This window comes from Macadamia integrifolia, chromosome 1 (assembly GCF_013358625.1).
Source record: "Macadamia integrifolia cultivar HAES 741 chromosome 1, SCU_Mint_v3, whole genome shotgun sequence".
Lineage (NCBI taxonomy): Eukaryota > Viridiplantae > Streptophyta > Magnoliopsida > Proteales > Proteaceae > Macadamia > Macadamia integrifolia.
Window position 1 is genome coordinate 28,235,125 of NC_056557.1, and position 22,728 is coordinate 28,257,852.

General features: G+C 38.7%; 3 protein-coding genes and 1 non-coding gene across 4 annotated transcripts; 1 reads left to right on the forward strand and 3 right to left on the reverse strand.

Moving 5' to 3' along the window:
- Positions 1-989: 989 nt before the first annotated feature.
- LOC122081984 (protein CPR-5-like) lies at positions 990-6,278 on the reverse strand. The gene is made up of 5 exons (XM_042649483.1): positions 5,758-6,278; positions 4,536-4,592; positions 4,125-4,160; positions 3,251-3,979; positions 990-1,723 (listed from the first exon to the last, which is right to left on the reverse strand). Exons 1-5 carry the CDS (start codon positions 6,205-6,207, stop codon positions 1,178-1,180), a joined length of 1,818 nt encoding a protein of 605 aa, XP_042505417.1. The 5' UTR covers positions 6,208-6,278; the 3' UTR covers positions 990-1,177.
- Positions 6,279-9,046: 2,768 nt separating this feature from the next.
- On the forward strand, positions 9,047-16,099 carry LOC122073886 (monooxygenase 1-like). The gene is made up of 6 exons (XM_042638573.1): positions 9,047-9,261; positions 10,391-10,537; positions 11,611-11,652; positions 12,095-12,263; positions 13,914-14,142; positions 15,075-16,099. Exons 3-6 carry the CDS (start codon positions 11,621-11,623, stop codon positions 15,617-15,619), a joined length of 975 nt encoding a protein of 324 aa, XP_042494507.1. The 5' UTR covers positions 9,047-9,261; positions 10,391-10,537; positions 11,611-11,620; the 3' UTR covers positions 15,620-16,099.
- A 1,079-nt stretch (positions 16,100-17,178) lies between these two features.
- On the reverse strand, positions 17,179-17,971 carry LOC122066244 (nuclear transcription factor Y subunit B-1-like). Its single transcript, XM_042630367.1, has one exon. The coding sequence runs from the start codon at positions 17,813-17,815 to the stop codon at positions 17,285-17,287; it is 531 nt and encodes a 176-aa protein (XP_042486301.1). The 5' UTR covers positions 17,816-17,971; the 3' UTR covers positions 17,179-17,284.
- Positions 17,972-20,472: 2,501 nt separating this feature from the next.
- TRNAV-UAC lies at positions 20,473-20,546 on the reverse strand. The gene has a single exon. It is a non-coding gene; the product is annotated as a tRNA-Val (tRNA).
- Between the last annotated feature and the right edge of the window lie 2,182 nt (positions 20,547-22,728).

Consider the following 22,728-nt stretch of genomic DNA (forward strand, 5'->3'; position numbering starts at 1 on the left):
TGAATCTTCTGCAGTTTCTTTTCCCTTACTGAGATTTATTATCATATCAATAAAATTACTCCTGAGGGTGAGATTTTGGCAAAAATTGGGGTTTATCACTAACAATTTTGGAGTTTCAAGTCATCCTAAAATTCCAACTTTTTTTGTATGATTCATGTTTCTAATGTGCTAGCCCCTTTCCTGCATATTCAAGATTCCTGTGCTTTCTGCAACCAACATTCCAAAACTGTGTGGCACCTTTTTAATTCGTGTGAAATCCCCAAGAAGTTATAGGCAGTAGGATCCCATGGTTTATTTCAGCCCCATCCCTACCAGATTTCTTGCAGTACATAACTGTTCATTATCATCTGGGATGTCGGTCCTCCCAGTATTCTCTTTACTTGTTAAACTCAATAGAACCTTAGTCAACATACACATTTATGTAGAGAGAAACACTCTAAAAACCTCTCTCAACTATAAGATTATAGGAGAACAAAACAACGCTACCTGGTTGTGCACATCTGCGCCCAGACATGGGGGTGGCAAAATGATCACCCGACCCCTCACTGTTGGATGCTTGGGTGTGCACTTCCATTGGCACCTGCAGGGGCCACACGGCCAGGAAGTGTTCTCTCTCCCAAGATTATATATACTTTTGATGCTTTGGTTCTCATACTTCATGTGCTTGGTGCTCCCAAAAGTCGAATACTTGATGTTCCTGCTTTGATTTCATGTTTGATACCATTTCACCTAAAAGCTCGAATAATTAAGGGCAGCCTTAATGTATTATACATCAACACATTGGTTTCATTATATTTCCCTACAATGTGACAATATTTCTGTTTGCCCCTATACAATTAATTCGTAACTGAGATTACTCCACAATTCGTCAATGCAACTCTCAAGACGGAAACTGGATTCAGTCTCTGGTCAAGGAAAACATACTCCTAAAAAGAAGAAGAAGAAGATACCACAATTATGTTTGGCTGAAAAGCATTCCAAGTTTCTCATTTAAGATAAGAGTAAGCATTCTTTCCTCCAAATGTTTTGAATACAATATAAAATACATGTAGAACCTTCCTTACATGGTTTGAAGAGTCAAGCGAAAATAAACACCATACAAACAGAATAATTTATCTCAAAACTTACAATGCTTTAACCATCTTACATCTTTACAGGCCAGCCATAATCCAAGAAATCAGCTGCCAGTCTCTATAGCTGATGCAAATAAATTATCAGTGATTAACAATAAGAAGTGTTCTTTCCAGTCACCAAGGCTTGCGAATGGCAACAAACCACCTAATAATGGTAAGAACAAAAGTATAATGACATAAAACACAAGCCGCCGTAACCAGTATGGGAGCACTGCCCTTGCCTTGGTACCTTGAGCTACAAGGACAGGTCCATACAGGATAGAGAACAAAGCTGAAGTACACATGTTTGCAAGCAAGTGCAGCAAGCAGAGAGCCTCCCAGTATAAGAGCCAATGATATCCATTCCCTCCCAATGTGTCAATGCAAAGCTTGCCTACGATGCCACAACCAACTCCTAATAGCAAAAGGATAAATGTTACTGGCATCATCTGATTAGAAGTGGCTGAACGTTGGAAAAGCAAATAAGCAATTGCAACAATCATCAGAACACCGAACAGCATCCGGCTGAAAACTTCAACCTGACATCTCATCATGTCTAGCCATGAATTGAAAGATGCCACTTGCTTGGGGACCCACCAAGAAGTAGCCTCCTGAAACAAAACCAAATGTCATTATGAATTTCCTAGCATTACAGACATGTTTGGTATAAGTACAACATAAGAATAGCAAGCACTATCATTAAATTCATCAAGGCTAAAGGTTATGTGCTCATTAATTTGGTTAATCTAAATTCGTGGACAGGTTGAAAGAACTCTTAAATGGCCATGGTCCAGAAAGCACACTAATTAGATGGTCCTAATAGGAGGAGGCACCTCCTTGATGTAAAGCCATCTACAAAGGAAAATAGGAAGGGAGAAAAATAAAGGTGATTAAACAGATAGTTGATGTTCTTAAAAAAATGGGCATACCCAGTGCATAAGGCGATCATAATATACACAGCCTTGCCTCCACTTCATGGAGTGGCTGTTTTCCGACTCAAACCTGCGACCACTAGGTCACAATTGAGGAACCTTACCATTGCGCCAAGTTGTTGTTCTTGTGATGTTATTGTTATTAATATTGTATTACTAGTATGGCAGAAATTTCTCTAGAAGAGCACATCTAGATAGTACCTCTTGACAGGTAATGTAATTCTGCCATGTGGAATACTGATGTGGGCAATCTGAATGTTGGATAGATAAAGCACACCTCAGATTGTTTGAATGTTAAATTTCATGGCCTACCATCTACTGGATGTTCTTTCTTGCATTTTCAACTGTCAAATCTGTGGAGTTCTGATGTGGCAATTCTAACCTTGCATAGATAAGTGGACCATGTGGATTCACCATCCTTCAGATTTCAAAGACAAACTCGAGCATATTGCCTATAATGATTTGAACCTCCATCCAAATCTTGACCAAAAGTGACCTTTTAATTGTGCCACATGGTGTATTGTCTTGGGTCTGAAACTTACCAGGAGTCGAGGGTGATGTGGTCAACAAAATTTGAGCACCAACAGAGCTATTACATGTCAGACAAAAGCACCCAAGGATGCTCTCCAAGAGACTTCTTTTTTATTTTCTTGTCTGGAGAAACTAAGGGCCACAACCAGGCAAGTCCGCAGGGTCCCGAGAGGGGTGGACAGGGTCAGTCCTAACCTTCAGCACTTTTTCAGCAAGTGGCAGCCCTCAAACTTAAATCTGCATCTTTAGCTGCTGGCAGATCAAGCCTTTTCCCATTGCCCAAAGTGACGACCCTATAATTAAGTTACAACCGTAATCGTCATTGTTATTTTTATGTTGTAATATCATGAATAATATGTTCTATCAGATGCATGGTTGGCACGACGCCTAGGCAAACCAAGGTATTGGAGCCTTGCGTCCAGGCCGATAGAAAACCTGCCTACGCAACCAAGGCAACACTAGTTGTCAAGGCGCCTGGATGCCAAGGTAGACCTAAGCGATGCCTTGGCAACTATGATCAGTTGGCCTATCATTCTACTGAGCACATACATTATTTGGTTCTCAGAGAAGCCCTTGTCACAATCTTAAACGATGGTACAGCACAGGCCAATGTTTTTGTATGTATCAGCAAGCCTTTCAATGGAATAGTTCATGGGGATGAGAGAAATAACTGACCTTTGGAGAGGATGAACAAGACCCTGTGGCATCTGTGATCCGTTTGTATGAATAAACATACGCCCCATATAAAAGTGAAGCTGACATTATAAGTAACCCGGCAACCAGATAGTCGATGCATTTCTTGAGCTGTTCTGCGTGTCTTGCATCTTCTAACTGGGTTTTGAATTTCTCAGCCTTGAAAGATGCCTTTGAAATGCCCATAGATAATTTAAATCTCTCCAAAAAATTTGAATTTGAATGGAGAGCCAACTGTGATTCTTTCAGTTGTAACCGCTTCATGATCAGACCAATCTCAAATGTCTTGAGGTCATTAGAACGAGCCTGTTCCTTCACAGATTTCTCAAAGGTGCTCAGCATCGAATGATTATAGCCAGAACCAAGTCCACTCGAAGAAGCAGCAGCCAATTGTTGGTGCATTTGTCCATGCAAGGCAAGCTCTCGATTTATTGAATCTAATCCCAAATTCTCTTGTATTTCTTCCACTGTGTCAGATGGTAGGCAAGCTTCAATAGTAGATGCAACTGCTTGTGAATAAGAACTATGTCCTTGCTTGCAGGGAGATTTAGGTGGGGCCACTACTGAACCACAACTTTCTGTACTTGACTCTCTTAAGGGTCCTTGAACCTTATTTAGAGATGCTTCATTGATTATATGTAAGGTCCTTAGAGTGCTTCCAAAAGATTTCTCAAAGTTTTTCACAAAACAGTCAAACCTGTCGCCAAAAGCCTGGAAGAACATACTCAATGAGAACGAAAAGGCACAACTATTGTTTCAGAATCTCAGATTCTGTTTCATACCCACAAGAACCAAAGAAAATTTAACCAGATGAAAGAAGTCAACAGATGATTCAGTTCTGAAGGGTCAGGCTTACATTGGCTAGAGATTCTCTCACAGCTGAAGCACAAACCTGCAGACGCAATAATACATTCAAATTAGCCAATATTCTACAATTCCGATTTGACTTTGCAGTAAAATTACACAGCATGTTCATCACAGCAAAGAAAGAATCCATGGAAGCATATTTCAATGCAATGATTTCTTAAATCCTTCGGTAGTTATGGCCTTATGGGCCATTGTTTCAGAAGTTCGGAAACTGAATATTCTATTTGCTTATTTAGGCACTAAAAGCATCCAGAACATCCCATAAAAGAGTACAAGGTGGATCAATTTGTAGTTTGGGCATGAAAAGCCTAATGGAGGCCTGTGACTGAGAACTGTTTTTTTTTTTTTTTTGGAAGCAAGCATAATTCATGTTGGCCTTGAAAGAAGTCACGAAGAGTACCGCTGAGATATGCTCAAGAGGAATCTTTTCTTTTGTCACATGTTCTCTGTCCAGAACCTGAAACCAAAGTATACCACATCAAATGATAAGCCAGAAGCTAGAAGGGAGGAGGAGCATTAGCATAGTAAGATAAGAAATATTATTAGAAAAGCAAAGGGGCTTGGCTAGACTATCAAGGAAGTCTTGTCTTGCTACCCCATCTGATTTTGAGCCACAAGGAATGGTGGTATACTAAAATCCAACAACTGCAGATATCCCACATTTCAATTTCTCTCCTACCTCAATTGTACAACCTATGAATCTAAGTGTTGGAAAATGTGTCCATGATAGGAGAAGTGTCCCCATCGTGGAATTAGTCCTAGTCTAAGTGAGTTAGGAGGAGTTAATTTCCTAGCCTATGTAAGTTCCCTATTATGATTAGGCTTTAGAGTCTTGGTCATATTATGTATTTAGAGTCATACTCAAAGTATGTAATTATTTCATAATTAATATAAAGAGAGTGGCTGGCAGTTGATTGTGATTTATAAAACAATCAATCGCATAAGCTTTACTCCCCAATTCCTTCGTCTTTCTCTTCTTTCCTCTTCTTTGATTCTGGTTCTCAAATCTCTACACTAAGATGCATTGACTTTTTCCCTTCTAGTTTCATCCATCAAAAGAATTTTGTCCAAAAGTTGATTTTTCACTACAACAGAAAGGAGCTCCCAATGTAAAAATGGCTAGTGCTGGTCCTGTTTTCTACTACAACAAGCTATTCATTTTCTAGAAAAATGCCATGACCTGTTCTATCTATAGGAAGAATAATTATGACAAAAATAATTATCCCAAGAATATTTTTTTCAGAGAAGTCGATCCTGAGTCACAACACACGTGTGGAAGGGGCAACGTGGTGCCAGAGTTAAGCCACTAGGAAAGGGTTACTTGCCGCCAGGCAGAGACCCTGAACTCCTGAAGCAGAGTGGAGCAGTTTCTAAAAACAAGTTTTCCGCTGTTAAAATAGTCCTTGCTCTTCTGTTTCAAACGCATTACAATTTACAATCCAAGCACTGATGCCCGGCATAGACTCAAAACAGCTTCTAGGCAAAGAAGTAATCTCTTGTCATTAAAAAAAAAATAAAAAAATAACGATACTTCCGACAAAATTTCAAATAATTACAACAGAAAATCTGAGAATATACAATAAAAAAAAATAAAAAATAAGGGAACCCTAGAATGATCGAACCTGAGCCACAACCGCAGCGATAGACATCCCAAGAGGAAGCGCAAGCGCATCAATTTCAGTCTCTCCGCGACGATTTCCACCAATTGACACTCTTGGAATCCGGCATTTAGATGAAAGGCGCAACCCTCTCTGTTGGGAAGGGAAAGAAGACACCGAAGAAGAAGAAGAAGCAGCAGCAGGAGCAGAAACATCTCTCGAAGCCCCCTTCTTTCTCCTAACAATCTTTTTGCCATTAGCCATGGTTGTTGAAGCCTGACAAGAACAATAAGAACGGAGCTCTGCTTTCTCAACCTCGGAAGACGGCTTAACCATCAGATTCGAATTTGACTGGTTAAGAACTGATTGGGCCTCAAGGGTTTCTTCAGCTTTCGTATCGTCTTCCTCACGGGTTACTGAAGCGTCATTAAACTCCAAAGAATGATGCGCAGAAGAACTCGAAGCGGCTTCCATGGCTGAAGAGGGGGAGAAACTCGGAAAGGGCAACCTTTGAAAATTGGAATCTATGTGCGTGCCCTCTTTATTTTTGCGTTTCGAGATTACCGTTTGATGGTCCAACAAGGGTGGGGTGGAATTGCAACCAGGCCGGGCTGCGCCGGGTTTTTTTAAAACCCACATCCAACCCTTTAGCCCAACTCAGGCCCTGCCCTACCCACCCCAGTTCAGCCAGAGGTCGGGTCGAAATATTATGGACCGGGCCCAGCCCGGCGCTACCCTGATTATTCCTGTTAACTCTTATTTTGTCATTTCAGGGTTGGGCTGTTTTCCGATTTAACATATCGATATTTGGGGTAGGGTTCTCCAAGCATAACTATTGTTTTTCTCTCTTTAGAAAAAAAAGGGGAAATGAATACTCTCCGATCGCATGGCCTTGTGTCCATATATAAAGGGCAGCAAAATGATGCCCCACCTCTATAAAATTCAGAAAAACCCACCCTTTATGCCAAAACGCAGAGATATAGATGACCCTTGTGCCTAAACACAGAGGGTGTCAGAATGACCCCACCTTTGACGCCCCCACCCCTATGAAACCGAAAAAAATCACTCTTGTTGATGTCCATAGACACCCTCTCATTGGCCACCTAATTGACACTAGGGGTGTAACAGGGCCGAGTTGGGCTGGGTTTCTTAAAACCCTAGCCCAACCCTGAGTCCCGTTAACTGGGCCCAAACCCTCCCTGACTGTTACTTAGGGCCATAGAACTTCAATTCTGGCCCTACCCTTCAGGGTTCATCCCAACCCTTACCCTGCGCTGATTAGCCCTGATTTTTTAGGGTCGGCCAGGATGACCCTGACCCTGATTGACCCTGACATTGGTTTATCATCAAGGGTTGGGTATACCCTGACCCTAACCCTGACTCTAACCCTGCAAAATATAAAATAACTTAAAAATAAAAAATATTCATAATAAAGAGAAGATAAAAAATACAAAGTTACAAATTATTTGTCATGAGGAGGACATCCTAAAACAAATATTCAAATAATACAAATAACTCCAACTATTATGGTAAACAAAGAGGAGATCATCCTAAGAAAGCAAATAATCCAAAAAATTTCAATTATTTGTCATGATAAACGAAGATATCATCCTAATAAGGCAAACAATCTATAAAATTATGTTAAATTCAGGGTTAACATCAGGGTCACAACCATGGTCAACATCAGGGGTAAAAATCAGGGTTGGGTTCAGGGCGGGCAAAGACATCAACCCTTACCCCCATGACCCTAACTCAGGGTCAGAAATTTCAGGATCGAGCCGGCCCTCAGGGCCAAATTTTTGGATTGGTACTTGTTCGGGATTAGGGCGGGCCAAGGGTGGGTCCAGACCGTTAGGGCCAAACTTGCACCCCTAATTGACACAATGACCGTGCGACCATGGAGCATTCTTTTCCCTAAAAATTAAGATAATAATCCATGTGAGAAGGCGCAATGTACGCCTTAGGCTCATAGAGCTTTTTCCCATGACATTATTATGTATTTTTTGGTCAAGATTTTGAACCAGTCAGTTTGAAAAAAGAGGTATAGGTTACAAGAAAGGGCTCCTCTACTACGCAATAGAGGCGGCAGGCGGCTCATATCCGACGCCTTGGAGCGTCTCATGGCGTGTGGTTTTGTGTTAGGTTCCATGCCAAGGCATTCCAAGGCGTCGGATTTGAACCGCCACCTCTACTGTGCAATAGAGGAGCCGAATCCTTAGATTACATGTGAAAATGATGAGTAATCTGAATATTTAAAAACAGCTTGGGAGAAAGTGATGTAAAAGTCTAAAAGGAGAGGAATTTAAAAATAAAAAATAAAAATAATAAAAGATAGAGCAGCAATGGTAAATATAAGCCTGGCGTGGGAGTGATAGTAATTTTTCCATATATTTATTTTTTCTAGAAAAGAAAAAATAGTCAAAGTCATTTTATTAATTAGTTTCTATTTTAAATATTGTGACTTGGAATTTGAACGGGATGGAAAAAAAAAAAAGTAGTTTGTTTAATATTTTAAAAACAATTGAAAAAATGAAAATGGGAGAAAGAATGCTACTTATTTGTGTATCAACGGATTCATACAGACAAATGATAAAAAAATATAAAATCAGTTTTTAATTGAACCCAAGAGTATTTCTGTTTGATCTAGAATTAAGATCGAATCAATATCAACCTCGACCTATCTCGACCCCGACCCTGAGTCCATCCTCTCAAACCTTGAGAGAGCCTTGTCCCTGGTTCATATGAGATGGTATTTCCAAACGTTTTTATTTTTTTATGAATAAAATAACTAATAACAAATTTGATCAAAAAATCTAATACCATTGGGTTGCATCCAACTCAAATTAAAGATCAACGATAGATCATCATAGGGGTGTCAATCGGTCAGGCTGGTTTGGTCTCATTCAAGCTTCGGACTTTAATCGAGCTTCTTTTAATTGGGCTAATTGAGATTTAAATGGGTTAATGTACCAATAAAGCTTTAAATGACTCTAAAACGGTTTTTAAATTTTCTTAGTTTTAAGAAATTTTAATATACTTTATTAAATCATCAACAATTTAGAAAAGATGTTACACTTAATTATTTTCAATAATTAAAAAAAATATTAATATATACTTATTATAAAAAAAAATTCAAAATATACATATAAACGATAGTGTTGAATGTATAAGGTCAGATCGGTCGGGTTTACTTTACTTCTTACACGATATATTATCTATTTATAAATGGGTCAAATCTAAACCCTACACGTTGAATAATTGATCGAGACCCCATCAACCTAATCGATTAAATTTATAAACTACTCAGAATCAGAGACGGTATCCGAAGACCAAACTGGCAAACTCCAAAGGCTTTCTCTTCATTCCGAGGGTGGGTTGTGTTCTGTGCGAGTGTGTGTGTGTGTGTGTGTGTGTGAGAGAGAGAGAGAGAGAGAGAGAGAGAGAGAGAGGTTCGTCGGAGGAAAAGGAGGCAATCGTGATAGTGGGAGCTGGAATCTGCGGCCTTGCTACCGCCGTTGCCCTTCGTAGGTACACTCTTCTCTGCCTCCCTTTCCTTTTTGTTCTTCCTCTGTTTTTCTTCTCTTTTAATCTTGTTTATAATAAGGAGTCTCAGAATAGAAATTTTTACATTAATAAAAGCGGAAGAAGTAGCCCGACCAACTTCTTCTTCTTCTTCTTAAGTGATTACATTTACAGATAAATTGGCCGCCGGTGGCCGGGGTTTAAAAAAATTTAAAATCCCATCCCAATTCCCAACCCTAAGTTCTCTTAACTCAGCTCAACTTAGCCCGCCCTAATTCACTGTGAGATGGCTAGATTGGGTCTGGGTTGGCCCCGATTCCCTATCAGTCTATAATTTTTGCCATTTCAAGCTGGGATCGATTAATGGCTTTGATTGAAATTGGCTGTCCTTGTATTTTACCAATTTTATCCACTAAAAAAATGGGAGAAAATGAAACAGCACCAACACCAATCTTTTTATTTTTTTATTTTTTAAATATTGTTATGGGAGGGATAGGTATGTGGCCGGTGTACGGTAAGCTAGCATATAACACCAATAGAGAGGCATATGATGGGATATCATTGAGGAAGGATGTGGTGATCATTTAAAAAAAAAGGAAAGAAAGAGATAGATACAATGGGTGCTAGCATATGGTATGCCAGTGGGATACCCAACCTTTACCCATGGTTGTTGTTAACCAGTAAACCAAGAAAACCAAGACCCATAAAGAGTGTGAGTGGTGTGAATGAATTAAAAAAATAAAGAGAGTGAGTGGTGTGTGTGTATGTTTATTTATATACATTATATATGTAGGGTCTTGCGAGGCCGGGTCAGGCTCAGTCCAAGACCTCAACCCATTGCTGGCCCAATCCCATCCTTGGGCTTGAAAATCCTGGCCCAGGGCTGCAGGGCAGGCTGAAAAACTCAGCCTAGGCCTTTTCTAGGTTTTGGTCGGGCTCGGGTTGGTCATGCCAAATTGATACCTAGGGTATCAATGTAAACTAATACGCCTTCATGGAAATAAAATTGTGTATTCAGTATTATTAAGTGACCTTTACTAATATATATCCCTACTGGTATTACTGAATTTAAATTTTGATCCCATTAATATCTCTGTAATAGGATGTTATTGATTGATTAATTCTATAATTTCAGGAAAGGGCTTACTAGTACAGTAGTAGAGAGATCAGAATCCCTAAGAGAGACAGGAGCTGCAATTGCTATCCACGAGAATGGATGGCGTGCCCTTGACCAACTTGGAGTGGGCCAAGAGCTCAGATCAAAAGCTGTTCAATTACAAGCGTATGTTTCTAAACTTTTGAACATGACCCAGTAGTGGTTATAGGGATGAAGTCCTAGTTTTCGTATAACATATTAATATATGGGCAAGTGTTTTCTGTTTGGAAACAGCTCATGTGCTCAAACATAGGGATGCGCACCCCTGGAGGGGCACGGTAGTTATTTGCATCTCCTCTGTCTGTGGCGTAGGGGCTAATCCCGAATAGAAAACACATTTTCCTTGTCCACTGAAGGGTAAATTACAGACTGAGGTCGGACTGAGATATTTCAGCCCAAGCTGGGGTAAAGTCTGTTATCTCAAGATCGGTGATGTTGTCCGTTGCCACCCCTGTCTGGACACCGGTGACATTGGATTTTATGAAACAAGCAGGGCTTCGCCTCCAAACTACAACACCCCCTCCCCTGTATTCTCTACTTAAAATACACTCCCAAAACATTTTTTCCCACTTTGTATACCCTTCTATATATTGGCGGTGGTCAATGACCGGGCATCTCACCGGTTGCCAGATTGGATCTTTCGACCTTGATTTATGTTTAAACCATCTTATAAATCTAACCTTTAGTGGGACAAATAAGATAACTCTACCTGCTTGCACGGCCACTGCATCAGCATGCAAACCAATGGGAGGCCATGTGAAGGCATCTTCAATGCATGAGGGGTGGTAGTGCAGTCTTTTCATGTCCACATGTGTCTAGGTGTAGACATTCGCAAGCTGGTAGCTTTTCTTTTCCAATATTCTTACAAGGGAAAAAGAAAGCTACCTGATCATGTGGCCCCTACACCCATTCACAAGGGCATGTAAAATTATCACCTATCCCATCCGAAATAAAAAAAATTCTAAACATTTTGATGCTCCTTCACACATTCTCATTGGCCGCGGCACTGATGCAAGGGCCGGGCAAAAGTGGGAGCGGTCGCTTGCCCTTTCTTAACAATATTTTGGTCCCTCACTCTTTGTTTGGATTTACCTTACGGCCACTAAATTGTGGATAAGTCATGGATGTGTATAGTGCAATTATATACTTTGTCTATTGAACCTTTTGTTTTAATGAAAACAAGTTATTTATATATCCAGGGTGCGAGGCATGAAATCACCGGGGGAAGTAATTTCATTCATGTAAGTTCCTTGAACTTGGATTAGTTTGGTTTATTAATTGGAAACTTAAGTGGGGTTTGTATCTAATCCATAAACTATGATACTTCCTTGCAATGTGACAATACTTGAATGGGCGTGGGGATCTATTAATTGGAGAACCCCATTTTCATTTTCATTTTCGGCCAAGTTTTTCGACTTGAAACTAAAATGGAACACTATAGGCTTCGTATGGTTGCAAATAAAGGAAAGGGAAGTGAAATCAGTTTTGAAAGAAAAGAGAGAGTTTTATAATCATGATGTGCAACCTAGAACCTTACCATATGTAGTGATTATATTTTTTAAACGTATTGTTTATTATATTTCAAATCGAAGGAATGTATAGAAAGGTAGAATTTAATAATTATATTTGATATGTTTTGCAGTTACTTAAAAACCTATATTCTTTCATCATAACAAAATATAGGAATGAAGAATTTAGGTGCTTGAAGAGAAGTGATCTCATCAGTGCCCTCACCAACAACCTTCCACTTGATACTATACGTTTTGGATGCCAGACAGTTGCACTCAACTTGGATCCCCAAACTTCTCATTCTATTGTTCATCTTCATGATGGGACTATGATCAAGGCGGAGGTAATTTAGATCATCCTGAGTACCATTTCCTGAAAGTAAAGTGTTATTTTAAGTCTTGAATGTGACAAGGTCTATGTAGTTGCATGGAAGAGATTGGATTATAGTTTGGAGAAAAAGCACCATTTTAACTAGGAGACCCTGAAAATCTTAGCATTTGATCCGGTTAACTGTAAAAAACCCTTGATCCAACTGATGTAGAAACGCCATCCTAAAACAATGGAGGGAAAGAACGGGAAAACAAAAACAACCAATCACATAGTGCACACGGATTTATGAGATTCGGCGAGATTGCCTTCATCTTTGGGGAGATGAGATCTTGCTTCACTATCAATGGAGAATAGGGTTATAGTGCTCTCTCTCAGCTTGTTTACATAGAAAGAAAATCTTGCTGCAAATATATAGTGAAACCCTATATATGACATTTACAAAAATATTCTATAACCTTAGATGGAATTTAAGACTTCGTATTCCCAACAACTGAAACCCTGTTTAGGGTATTTAACTAGTCCATTGAATATGTTGATTATCTACATTTTCGTTGTAGTTGCTTAAGAGAGGATTAAGAGAAGAATTTATTTACAGTTAAAATGAAAGGAAAATAAACCAAAAACTAAAGCAAAAATTATCTACCCTTTGCTCATATACTCAGTTGGGGAGGAGAAAGAATGTGAGAGAGAGCACAGGCAGGGCCTTTTTTTTTTTGCTAATGACAGGTATCCAGGCCTTCGGCTTGACTAGTCCCGTGAGCCCATACTGACCCCACAACCGCATGGACCGGGTTATACCGGGGTTGAATGAGAACCATTTAACTTCACTAAAAGCAGTGAAGAGCACTAAACACCCCCGTGTGAGTAGCCCAAGGTGTGCCTAGTGGGAGTCGAACTTAGTATATCCGAGTTTATGGCCAGTACCAAGTTCGTTGCTCACCAACTGCGCTATCCCCTTGGGTTAGCACAGGCAAGGCATAGCTATTCAAGCTCTTTTTTAATATGAGGTGGGGTGTCTATTTATAGACATCACCCACGGTCCTTGCGATACCACAAAGGCACTGCCAATTGGTCTTTTAGCAACGGTCATCTCATCTTTTTTTTTTTTTTTTTTACCACATACCGATCGCACAAGGAACAATCCAACAACACATAGTGGAAGGAAAGACTACAAGTACCTGGAAACAAAAGGCCAAGATCACAACAACAACAACAACTCAATCTTATCCTAATTAAATAGGGTCGGCTACTTGGATCCTTGTTTTCTAATTAGTCCTATTTGAAGTCATACTTGATACAAGGTCTAAGCTATGCATGTCTTTCCTCACCACGTCTCTTAGATCATTTTAGGTATGCCCGACTGCCCCTAGCTCTTTTAGATCATTCAATCTGAATCAAATCACTCCTTTGTATCAAAGCATCCATAGGCCAAGATTAGACTTTGGTAATTGACTCCAAAGACTGCAAAATACAATTGTTAATACCTAAATTTATATAATGTGTACTCTCTCTCTCTCTCTCTCTCTCTCGCACACACACACACACAAAGTTGTACACACAAAATATATAGTACTCACCTACAGTTCATAGTTCACTTCCCCCATACGTTTTGTTAGAGGGGGTGTAGGAGTTCCTATGTTCATGTTGATATTTCATTGCCCAGGTTGTGATTGGATGTGATGGCGTAAACTCCGTGCTAGCTGATTGGCTGGGGCTCAAAACTGCAAGGCAGCTTCCTCTTTGCGCAGTGAGAGGGTTCACAAATTATCCAAATGGACATGGCTTCAGCAATGAATTTGTCCGAATGAGGAGAAACCATAGTGCATTAGGAATAACCCCAGTCGATGACAAGCTGGTCCATTGGTATGTACCCCGTCTATGGACTCCTCAAGGTAACATAATGGAATCTATATATATTTACTCATCTTTTTTTCTATTTGATGCTAAATTATATAGGGGTGCCAATGGGTCACATTTCTTAAAACCCCAGCCCCCCAACCTAAGGTCTCTTAACTCAGTCCAGACCCCGCCTACCCCTATCGGTCTTAGCCCAACCCAACTTGACCCTAATTGTCCCTAACCATAAATATAATGAGGGTGGGTGTGGTGTATAGTAATGACTTAAAAATTATTTGAAGATTAAAAAAAAAAATATAAGTGTGGTGGTGTGGGTAGTATAAATTATAATGAATTTTTTGCCCAAGAAAAATAGGCGGAGGCATCCACCACAAGGGGGCAGGGCGGTCCTTTCACGCTCTGTGTCTTGGCGTAGAGGTCAAGACCAAGGACTATTCTTTTTCCCTAAATTATGGGAGACGGTTCCCTAAAAGGCAGTGGCCCTTGCGCAATGGGAGCATTAATAGAAGCATCAACATGAGTGGGATTTCCGCCTTTCATGAGGAGCGGGGCAGTTCTTTTGCCCCTCATCGTGTCTGGGTGCACGAGCCACACTACTTTTTAGTCTTCTTTTTCCCTATTTTATTTACTTAGACTAAGATAGACATAGTGCATATACGGTCAGGTTGGGTCGGGCCAAGCTCAGCCCAATGCCTCAACCCAAGCCCAGCCCAGCCTGACCCCGGGCTTCAATATCCCAGTCCAAGCCCACCATATGGGTTGAACAGTCCTGTCCGGGCTCAAGGCGACGGCTGCGGCTGGCCGGGCTGTTTTGAAACCCCTAATTTTTATGTAGAACTAGAACTGATGACTTTTTCCAATCCTACCAGGCCAAAACTAGCTCTAATCGGTTTGTATCTATTGAAAAGGCAGTGATATATGAATGTTGGGCAGAATTCTAAAAATTTGGATATGAAATTGTGAACAGATTTGAGGATTTCAAAAGAAGCCAAGCTAATTAGAGATTCAACAGTAGAATCAATCAGGGAAGATTATCCAGCAGACATGATAGAAATGATAAGAAACTGTGACCTTGAGTCATTGAGTCTCCAACGCTTGAGGTACAGGCCACCATGGGAGATTCTACTGGGGAACTTCTCAAAAGGAACAGTTACAGTCGCAGGGGATGCTATGCATGTGATGGGCCCATTTGTAGGACAAGGTGGTTCATCAGCCCTAGAGGATGCAGTTGTCCTAGCGAGGTGCTTGGGACGAGAGATAGGTGGCAGCAGCAGCAGCAAGAGAGAAGAAGAAGTAGAGGTAATAATACAGGCCAAAAGGGTAAGAAAGGCATTTGATCAATACATAAAAGAAAGAACAATGCGGATACTGAGACTGTCTACAGAGAGTTACCTTACTGGGTTGCTGATGCAGTCCTCATTTTCAGTGATGAAGTTCATGATTCTCATGCTCCTCCTAATCCTCTTTCCCAACTTTTTTAGTCATACCCGTTATGACTGTGGTCTGCTTTAGGGATAATTCAAGTGAAACATTTACTGAGTTATGATGACAGCCTCTCCGCGAAGCAAGGGTTAGGCTGCTTAAAATATGATACATATAACCTGTTTTAGTAAGCGTGAGCTATATTTTGGAACTTTCATAGCTTCAACCCTCCCTCCAGCTCTAGAGTCCACGTCTTCAAAATTTGGATGATGATGTGCTTACATTCCAACTCCTGTAGGCTGGGTGTAAAGCTACGTTCCTCATTATCGTGTTCCAATTTCCCTCAAGAGTATCGAGCTGGTATGTTGCGTTCTAGAGATGAAGTTGCAAGAAGTGCTGTATTCCAAGGCTTGATAAGAAATGCTGAAGATTGATGTCTTGTATTCTATAGTTTGGGTTTTGGGCGCCTCCAAAAGACGGTTAGAAGCCCATAGGATTTGAGGCTTGAGGATGAGAACTTGTAACCTTATTCTTTATTACTATTGAAGTCACTCTCATCTTGCTATTTAACTTATTCTATTTCCTATGATTTTCATAAAAAAATAAATATCACTTAATGTGAGAAACAAGTCTCACAGTAATTATTCATATGTACTGGATTGAGGACTAGAATTTTTCATTTTATCTCCATTCTCTGACACTTTGTTAGGTATATATTTTCAGAATAGATTTTGGTTCTAGAATGTATTTTGAAACTTGATTGTTTTCTATTTTTCTCACTTTAGAATGCATTCTAGATAAAGAAACTATTCTGTAAATGTATACGAAACACGGCCTTCCATTATATGAGTCCAATCCTTTACTTTCTTTTTCTAGATACACAAATAATGTTCTTCCATTCCACTTAAAAATATCCAAGGAAAGCAGCAGAACAAGTATTCAATTCAATTCAAAGAATGAATCCAGCATCTACCAAAGTGGAACTTTCATTAAGTGAAGCTTGTTTTAGAATTCATCACATGCTTGGGAATTGAGGGGAAAACAGTTAAGTGAATGCCTCTTTTGGTGGGGTAAGTTATAACTACCATGTGACAACATATTTGGTACTTAAATTTTAACCTTTTGTAAAGTAAAAATTGACACATAACCAATCGAGAAAGTGACCTATCAAATCAACGGCTCCAATTGTCTGAGAGATCCTTGATCTATGGACTTAAATTACAACTGTCCATGTAGAATAACCTGGTTGAAGCGGTTTGCGATACTTTTGCCTCACGTTAATACAACATTTCGCATTGTCATGTTCCCCAGTGTTCCTTAAGTTGTGGGTAATTTTTTTTTTCAAGATCATTAAAAAATATAATACTTAATATTGTGTCATTTTCGAAAGATATCATTGTCTAATATGCTTTTCGAATACACGTAAAATGATAGGATTATATAACCTTATGAAAAGGAAAGGTGTATTATATTAAGAGGGAAAAAAAAAAATTTACAAAAATGTGTCAATAAGAAAATCCATACAATAATTGTCTTTTAGAACATTAAAGCTCACTAACTATAGTTTTCTTACTAGAGAATCTCATTTACTGTTCTAAAGAATTTAACAAAGATAATCTAATTAAAACATCAAAAAAGGAAAGGAAAAGTAAGAAAATAGAACTCATATTTTCAATCATTCCTATTGAAACTCTATGATAGTGATTAGCTATACCTTCCACTTTCATGGATAAGAAACCCATCCACCTTCAAGTTTTATCCATAACGGATGACCTTTCCTTCATCTCCAAATTTATTAAACCCACTATTAAAATCCTGAAGGTTTCTCTGATCAGTTGGCACCAATTGACTGGTAGAACTGCTAGAATTAGCTTCTTGGTCACCTTGTCTACCCATGATGTTCTTCTCTCCTTCAGTTTCTCTATACTTGTTAAGATAAACCTTCAAAGGCCTCAAATAGTTCTCAAACCCAAGAGTTGTCATGGCCCATAACAGATCATCTCCATTAATGGTCTTTCTCTTTTCTCTCTGGCACTTATCAGAGGCTTCACCTGTAATGAAGCTGATGAACTCTGAAGCACATTCTTGGACAGTCTCCTTCGCTTCTTTCGATATCTTCGCGTTTGTTGGAAGTGATTTCTTCATGATACGGCTAACATTAGCTATGGGGAGGAATTGATCTTGGTCTTTAGAGGAGTCTAAGATGCTCTCATGAGCCATGGTACCAGACTCGGATTCTGATTGAGGGCTCCTGATTTGGTTTTTCTGTTCTCCTCTTCCTGTCATGGAGGAGAGAGAGAGCAAAGGAAGAGGGAGAGAAGAAGAAGAAGAAGAAGAATAGAAGGAAAAATTCTAATGAAAGGGTCATGAGGTTTGTGAGTGATGGAGGGATCTGAGATAGTGGTGGTTTTTATGCTGAGAGAGATGGAAAGTTCGGTTGATGTGGATAGAAAAGATGGGACTAAACACTTGTTAATAAGAACTGTCCCAGATGAGTGTTCTAATAATGAAATGGGAAAAAAGATCCCCACCACAACAATGTGGGCATGTTTTCGCATGTCCTCTTACATACCAACCATGTGGGTCTCACACTGATACTCTCTCCTTATTGACCATATGGATTCGCTATTAGATAACATTATTTCTTATACAGTGATTGGTGTAGGGAAAAAGACTAAAAGATTCTCCCCACCTTGTCGGTATGAAAAACCTTTATGTCTCTTATAAATTTGTTTAGAAAAAGAAACTTGTTTTAGTGTGGAATAATAATTAAGGAAATTAGTATAAATCAAGTTTCAAGACTTATTGACTGAACCAAAGGCTTTTGACTGAAGCAACTGGCTTTGTTTGTTGGCATAAACTGGGAGTTGGTGACCCAACTTGACCTAAAGAACATCAGGATTCAAGTTGAGTGTCCTAACCTTTTAATTGGATGGCTTGAAACTCAACTTGCTTTTGGTGCACTAAGTATGAGGTAGAGATATCTTTAGATATCCTCTCAATATATTGGGTTTCACATCATGGATAATAATAACTATGACTTAGCCAATTTGGCGAATCTTTAACCCACATTCCTTTGCACTATGGACACACTCAAAGTGTCTCTTAAGTTATAAGAGATTTGTCTAATTACCTTATTTGAACAGTTGGTACTGTTGGTGCTAAGCATAGGCTTTTACTAAGGAATACCAATCAATTATGGCTTTCTATACTATACGCGTACAGGGTACCCTTGCCCCTACCAGACCCTACAATTGCGAGAGCCTCGTGCACTGGGTTGTTCTTTTTTTTTTTTTTTTTCTTTTTCTTTTTCTATTATTGAGGTGTTTAGAGTTGGAAGAGGAAAACCCTCTTCTCCACTTGCAACAAAAATAAAATATCTGCAATTTGGTGTAAAGGTATTAAACCAAATAATGGAGAGACCCTAAGAAGCTCCTAAGTGATAACTAAGAAGCTTTAGGAGTTGAGTTAACAACTGAGTTATATAAATTTTGAACTTTGAAGAGCAAAACCCTCTTGGTATACTTTTACAAAAGTGAAATATGTGCAAGAACCAGAAGACACCACTAGATGGTGATGAGAAACCAACAAATGGTGGACTCCAACTAAGGAACAAGCATTGATTTCCCAAGGAAAGTACTCCACAAGATGGTTATTAATTACTTTGGGTTTTAGGGTTTTACTTAGATACAATTGGGAGAGGTATCTTGAAAGGCCACAAAAAAAGGTGAAGGGAAAAAGAGGTGGCAACTAGCACAAATGCTTAATTCTTCTTTTGCTTCTAGTGCTTCATCAAGATTCTTCCTATCACATCCATGAAAAATTGAAGAACATCAAACCCACCCCATGTCTTCCCTAAATATCTGCAGCTATAGACATGCCTATATATCTATTAATGAAGCTTACTTATTTTCTTCCTTTTAACCATTTTCTTGAAATGGAAAACCTCTAATTAAGTCTCTTTATTTTGAGTTGTGACAAATAGCTAATTGGGGAACTAAACTTACTTACATTGCATAAAGGTCTAAATGGCCTTAACTTGCTGTCCAACTCAATTATTGAAGTAGGCACCGAATTCTCAAGATTGATACAACAGAAGATTATGTATTTTATATGCTTTCCTCCATTAATTATGCATCTGATATGCAATAATAAAATATGAAATCAGGGATCAGTGTCAGACTTAGAAGGAAGCTTCTAGGTCAATCTTTGAGCTAAACAATCATATTGTTCATCTTGATTTTTTTTTTGGGGATAATTATTGTTCATCTTAATTGAAGCATAGGCTTATGCATAAAAGTTGTAATGTTAAAAAATGTAGAAAGTGAATAAAAGGGAGGAAATAAAACATGATAGGCTGTCAAACAGTCAATTCAATTCGATATTGGATGACTTTTTTTCTTCTTCTTCATAATTGGGTCAAATTGATACCAGACCGATAAGGTATTTGGTCTATTAAAAAAAGTTGAAATTGATAGCTATTGATCTAGTTGTTATCAACCTGCTCTTGGTTTAATCGTCTGTTATTGGTTCAATCTCAATTCTTCTTATGCAAAGTGGGAAAATATTAGATTTTATTATTTATTTATTTTTTTGGAATTCGGGTTGATTCGATTAATTTCTGTCTCTTAGTGATTTCTAAAATTAAGGCCAATGCCAAATTATAAGAATGAATGATTTTTGACACACTTAGAATTAGATGGTTCACACCTTAGATAAGCTTGGATTCTAGGGAGAATAACAGTAAAGTGAAATAAGGGAATGGCCTACACCAAAAAAAAAAAAAGGAAAAGAAGAATCAATTCTGATATGATGGATGTCCATATACAGATGCTCCTAACTCCTAAGGTCATCACTTTTGGAGTGGGAATTTCAGTCCTATAAACATATAAAAATAGCCTGTCCAAAAGAAAAATAGAAATCATAATTTTATTTTATTTACATGGTCCCGTCGGGGCTTGAACCCGCGACCTTCGGCTCGTAAGACCAATGCTCTAACCAACTGAGCTACGGGACCAAGACAATAATATTATAAATATTAGTTATCAATTCTATTTTATCAGTTTCAAGAAAGAGATAGGAAAGCATATATTTCAGCTGTAAGGCTCATTAATAAACTTTAATTGTGATTAATCCTAAAATCCCCTCTCATTTGAATTGTTTAGATTGGCCACATCAGCCTCTAAAGTAATCGGAAAGTTCGGTAATTGCTTGCCTAATTAGTCTGCAATGTTATTCTGATATGATGGATAGCTCACAATATTAATAATAAAATATGAGAGAGAATATGTGAGAGAGCGTGTACATGTATATATATACATATACATATAGAGGGTCACATAGCGACCTTTTTCTCTATTAGCAAATGCAAAAAGTTTATTATTTGATAAACATCTCCATCATATCATCTTTTCATGTGGTAGAAAGTAGCTATAGGACATGTAATTGAAGTATTGGTTGAGACTTACAGACATCTCAAATTGCCTATTCATTGTATTCATTGTATTCATTGAGCTATATTTTTGGGTGTCATTTTCAGTCCATTAACTGGACCATTAGACCATTTAGACCATGATCCAATTCATCGAAAATTGTTTTTAAATGTTACCTTATACTCAATTGTGTCTATTCTCTCCTCACCATGAAATGATTGCATTGTCATATATATTATATCATTTTGCCACACTTTTCAATAGTATGCTCTCTTTGTATCTCTCAAAAAGAAAAAAGAAAAAATTAATAGGCTCATCTATACTGCTTGTTTAGAGAAACCTCTCTCTTGTTGTATTATAGTCCAAACTCCAAACTAAAATCTGTAAATGCTAGTCATTCAGATTTTAGACACGATGCTAACATACTTCAGCCATAATCTTCTTTCTACCAACTTACAAAAATTTTATTCTAAGATTTGGAAATTTCACTTCCCTTCCCTTTGAATTTTCCTTTCCCTTGCAACCACCAAATGAAGATTCATTGGTTTTATGGTAAGGAGAAAGTATGATGATGACTCAGCATTTTGGTCTTTTTTTTATTGTTAATTTGTTGAATTCCAAAATTTATTTAACCTCCGCTCGAAAGATCCAATCTAGAGATGTCAACAGGAAAGACCTAATTAGTTTCGATTGGGATTAGTCAGTCCTACCAATTAAAAACCCCAAACTATTTTTGTCTATTTAGGTAATTGAGCCTCATAGACTAGGGCATGAATACAATTCTATTATGTCGGTTGGTTTTCAGTCCATAATCGGGCTCAAGGGACTTGGGTTAATTGAGATTTAAATGAGCTATAAAAGATCTTAAACGGGCTATAATCGGGTTTAATACATGATAGTTGAGCTAAAATTGTCCAATCCAAGATAAGCTCAGAGAATGTCGGTTACGTTGGTTTGGGCATATCCAAAGGAGGCATTTGGATGTTCCAGTATGGAGGAGTGACCAGATGCAGATGGATGGAGCTAAAAGGGCTAGGGAGAGGCCAAAAATGACCATTGATGAGTTAATAAGAAGAGACATACAAAAGTTAAGTCTTCACCCAAATATGGCATCTAACAAAGCTACTTGGAAGGCCAAGATCTGGGTTGCCGATTGTTCGTGAGTGAGATGTCCCAAAGTCTTTTTTTTTTTTAATATATATCTTGGATCCATGTAGCCGGCCCCATTTAGTTGGGTTAAGGCTGAGTTGTGTTGTTGTTGTTGTTGTTGTTGAATTGGGCTAAAATTGTTAGATATCGGTCAATCTTAATCAAGCAATTGCAAAGCCACTACCTTGCACCAGGACTGATTGTTAATCTATTAGTGCTTGAGCCCAACACATTTAGCAATCATTCTGACTGATCTCATGCTTCAAGTGATCGGTTCAGAACAAAATTTGGCTACTACCCGAATTGTAGGTGTTCGCGGCCAAAGAAATAGAATCTGAAAGAGTAAAAACCTAAAAGGGTATTTGTGAACCCTAAGAGGTTTCTTTGGCTGCAATCAGGAGTTGCAGTTATTGGCTAATAGCTAATTTTTCTCTCCAGTGCAAGTCAAAGCTATCGATGCGGTTTAACTTTACATACCTTAGTTGTAGAAAAAAATTTCAATGGTGCCCAAGTTACAGCCAAGACACTGCAATTCTATGGTAACAATCAAGAGAATAGAATCCCAGGGTTAGGTGTAAAAATACCCACCTAAAATGAATTTTTTTCCTTTTTACCCTT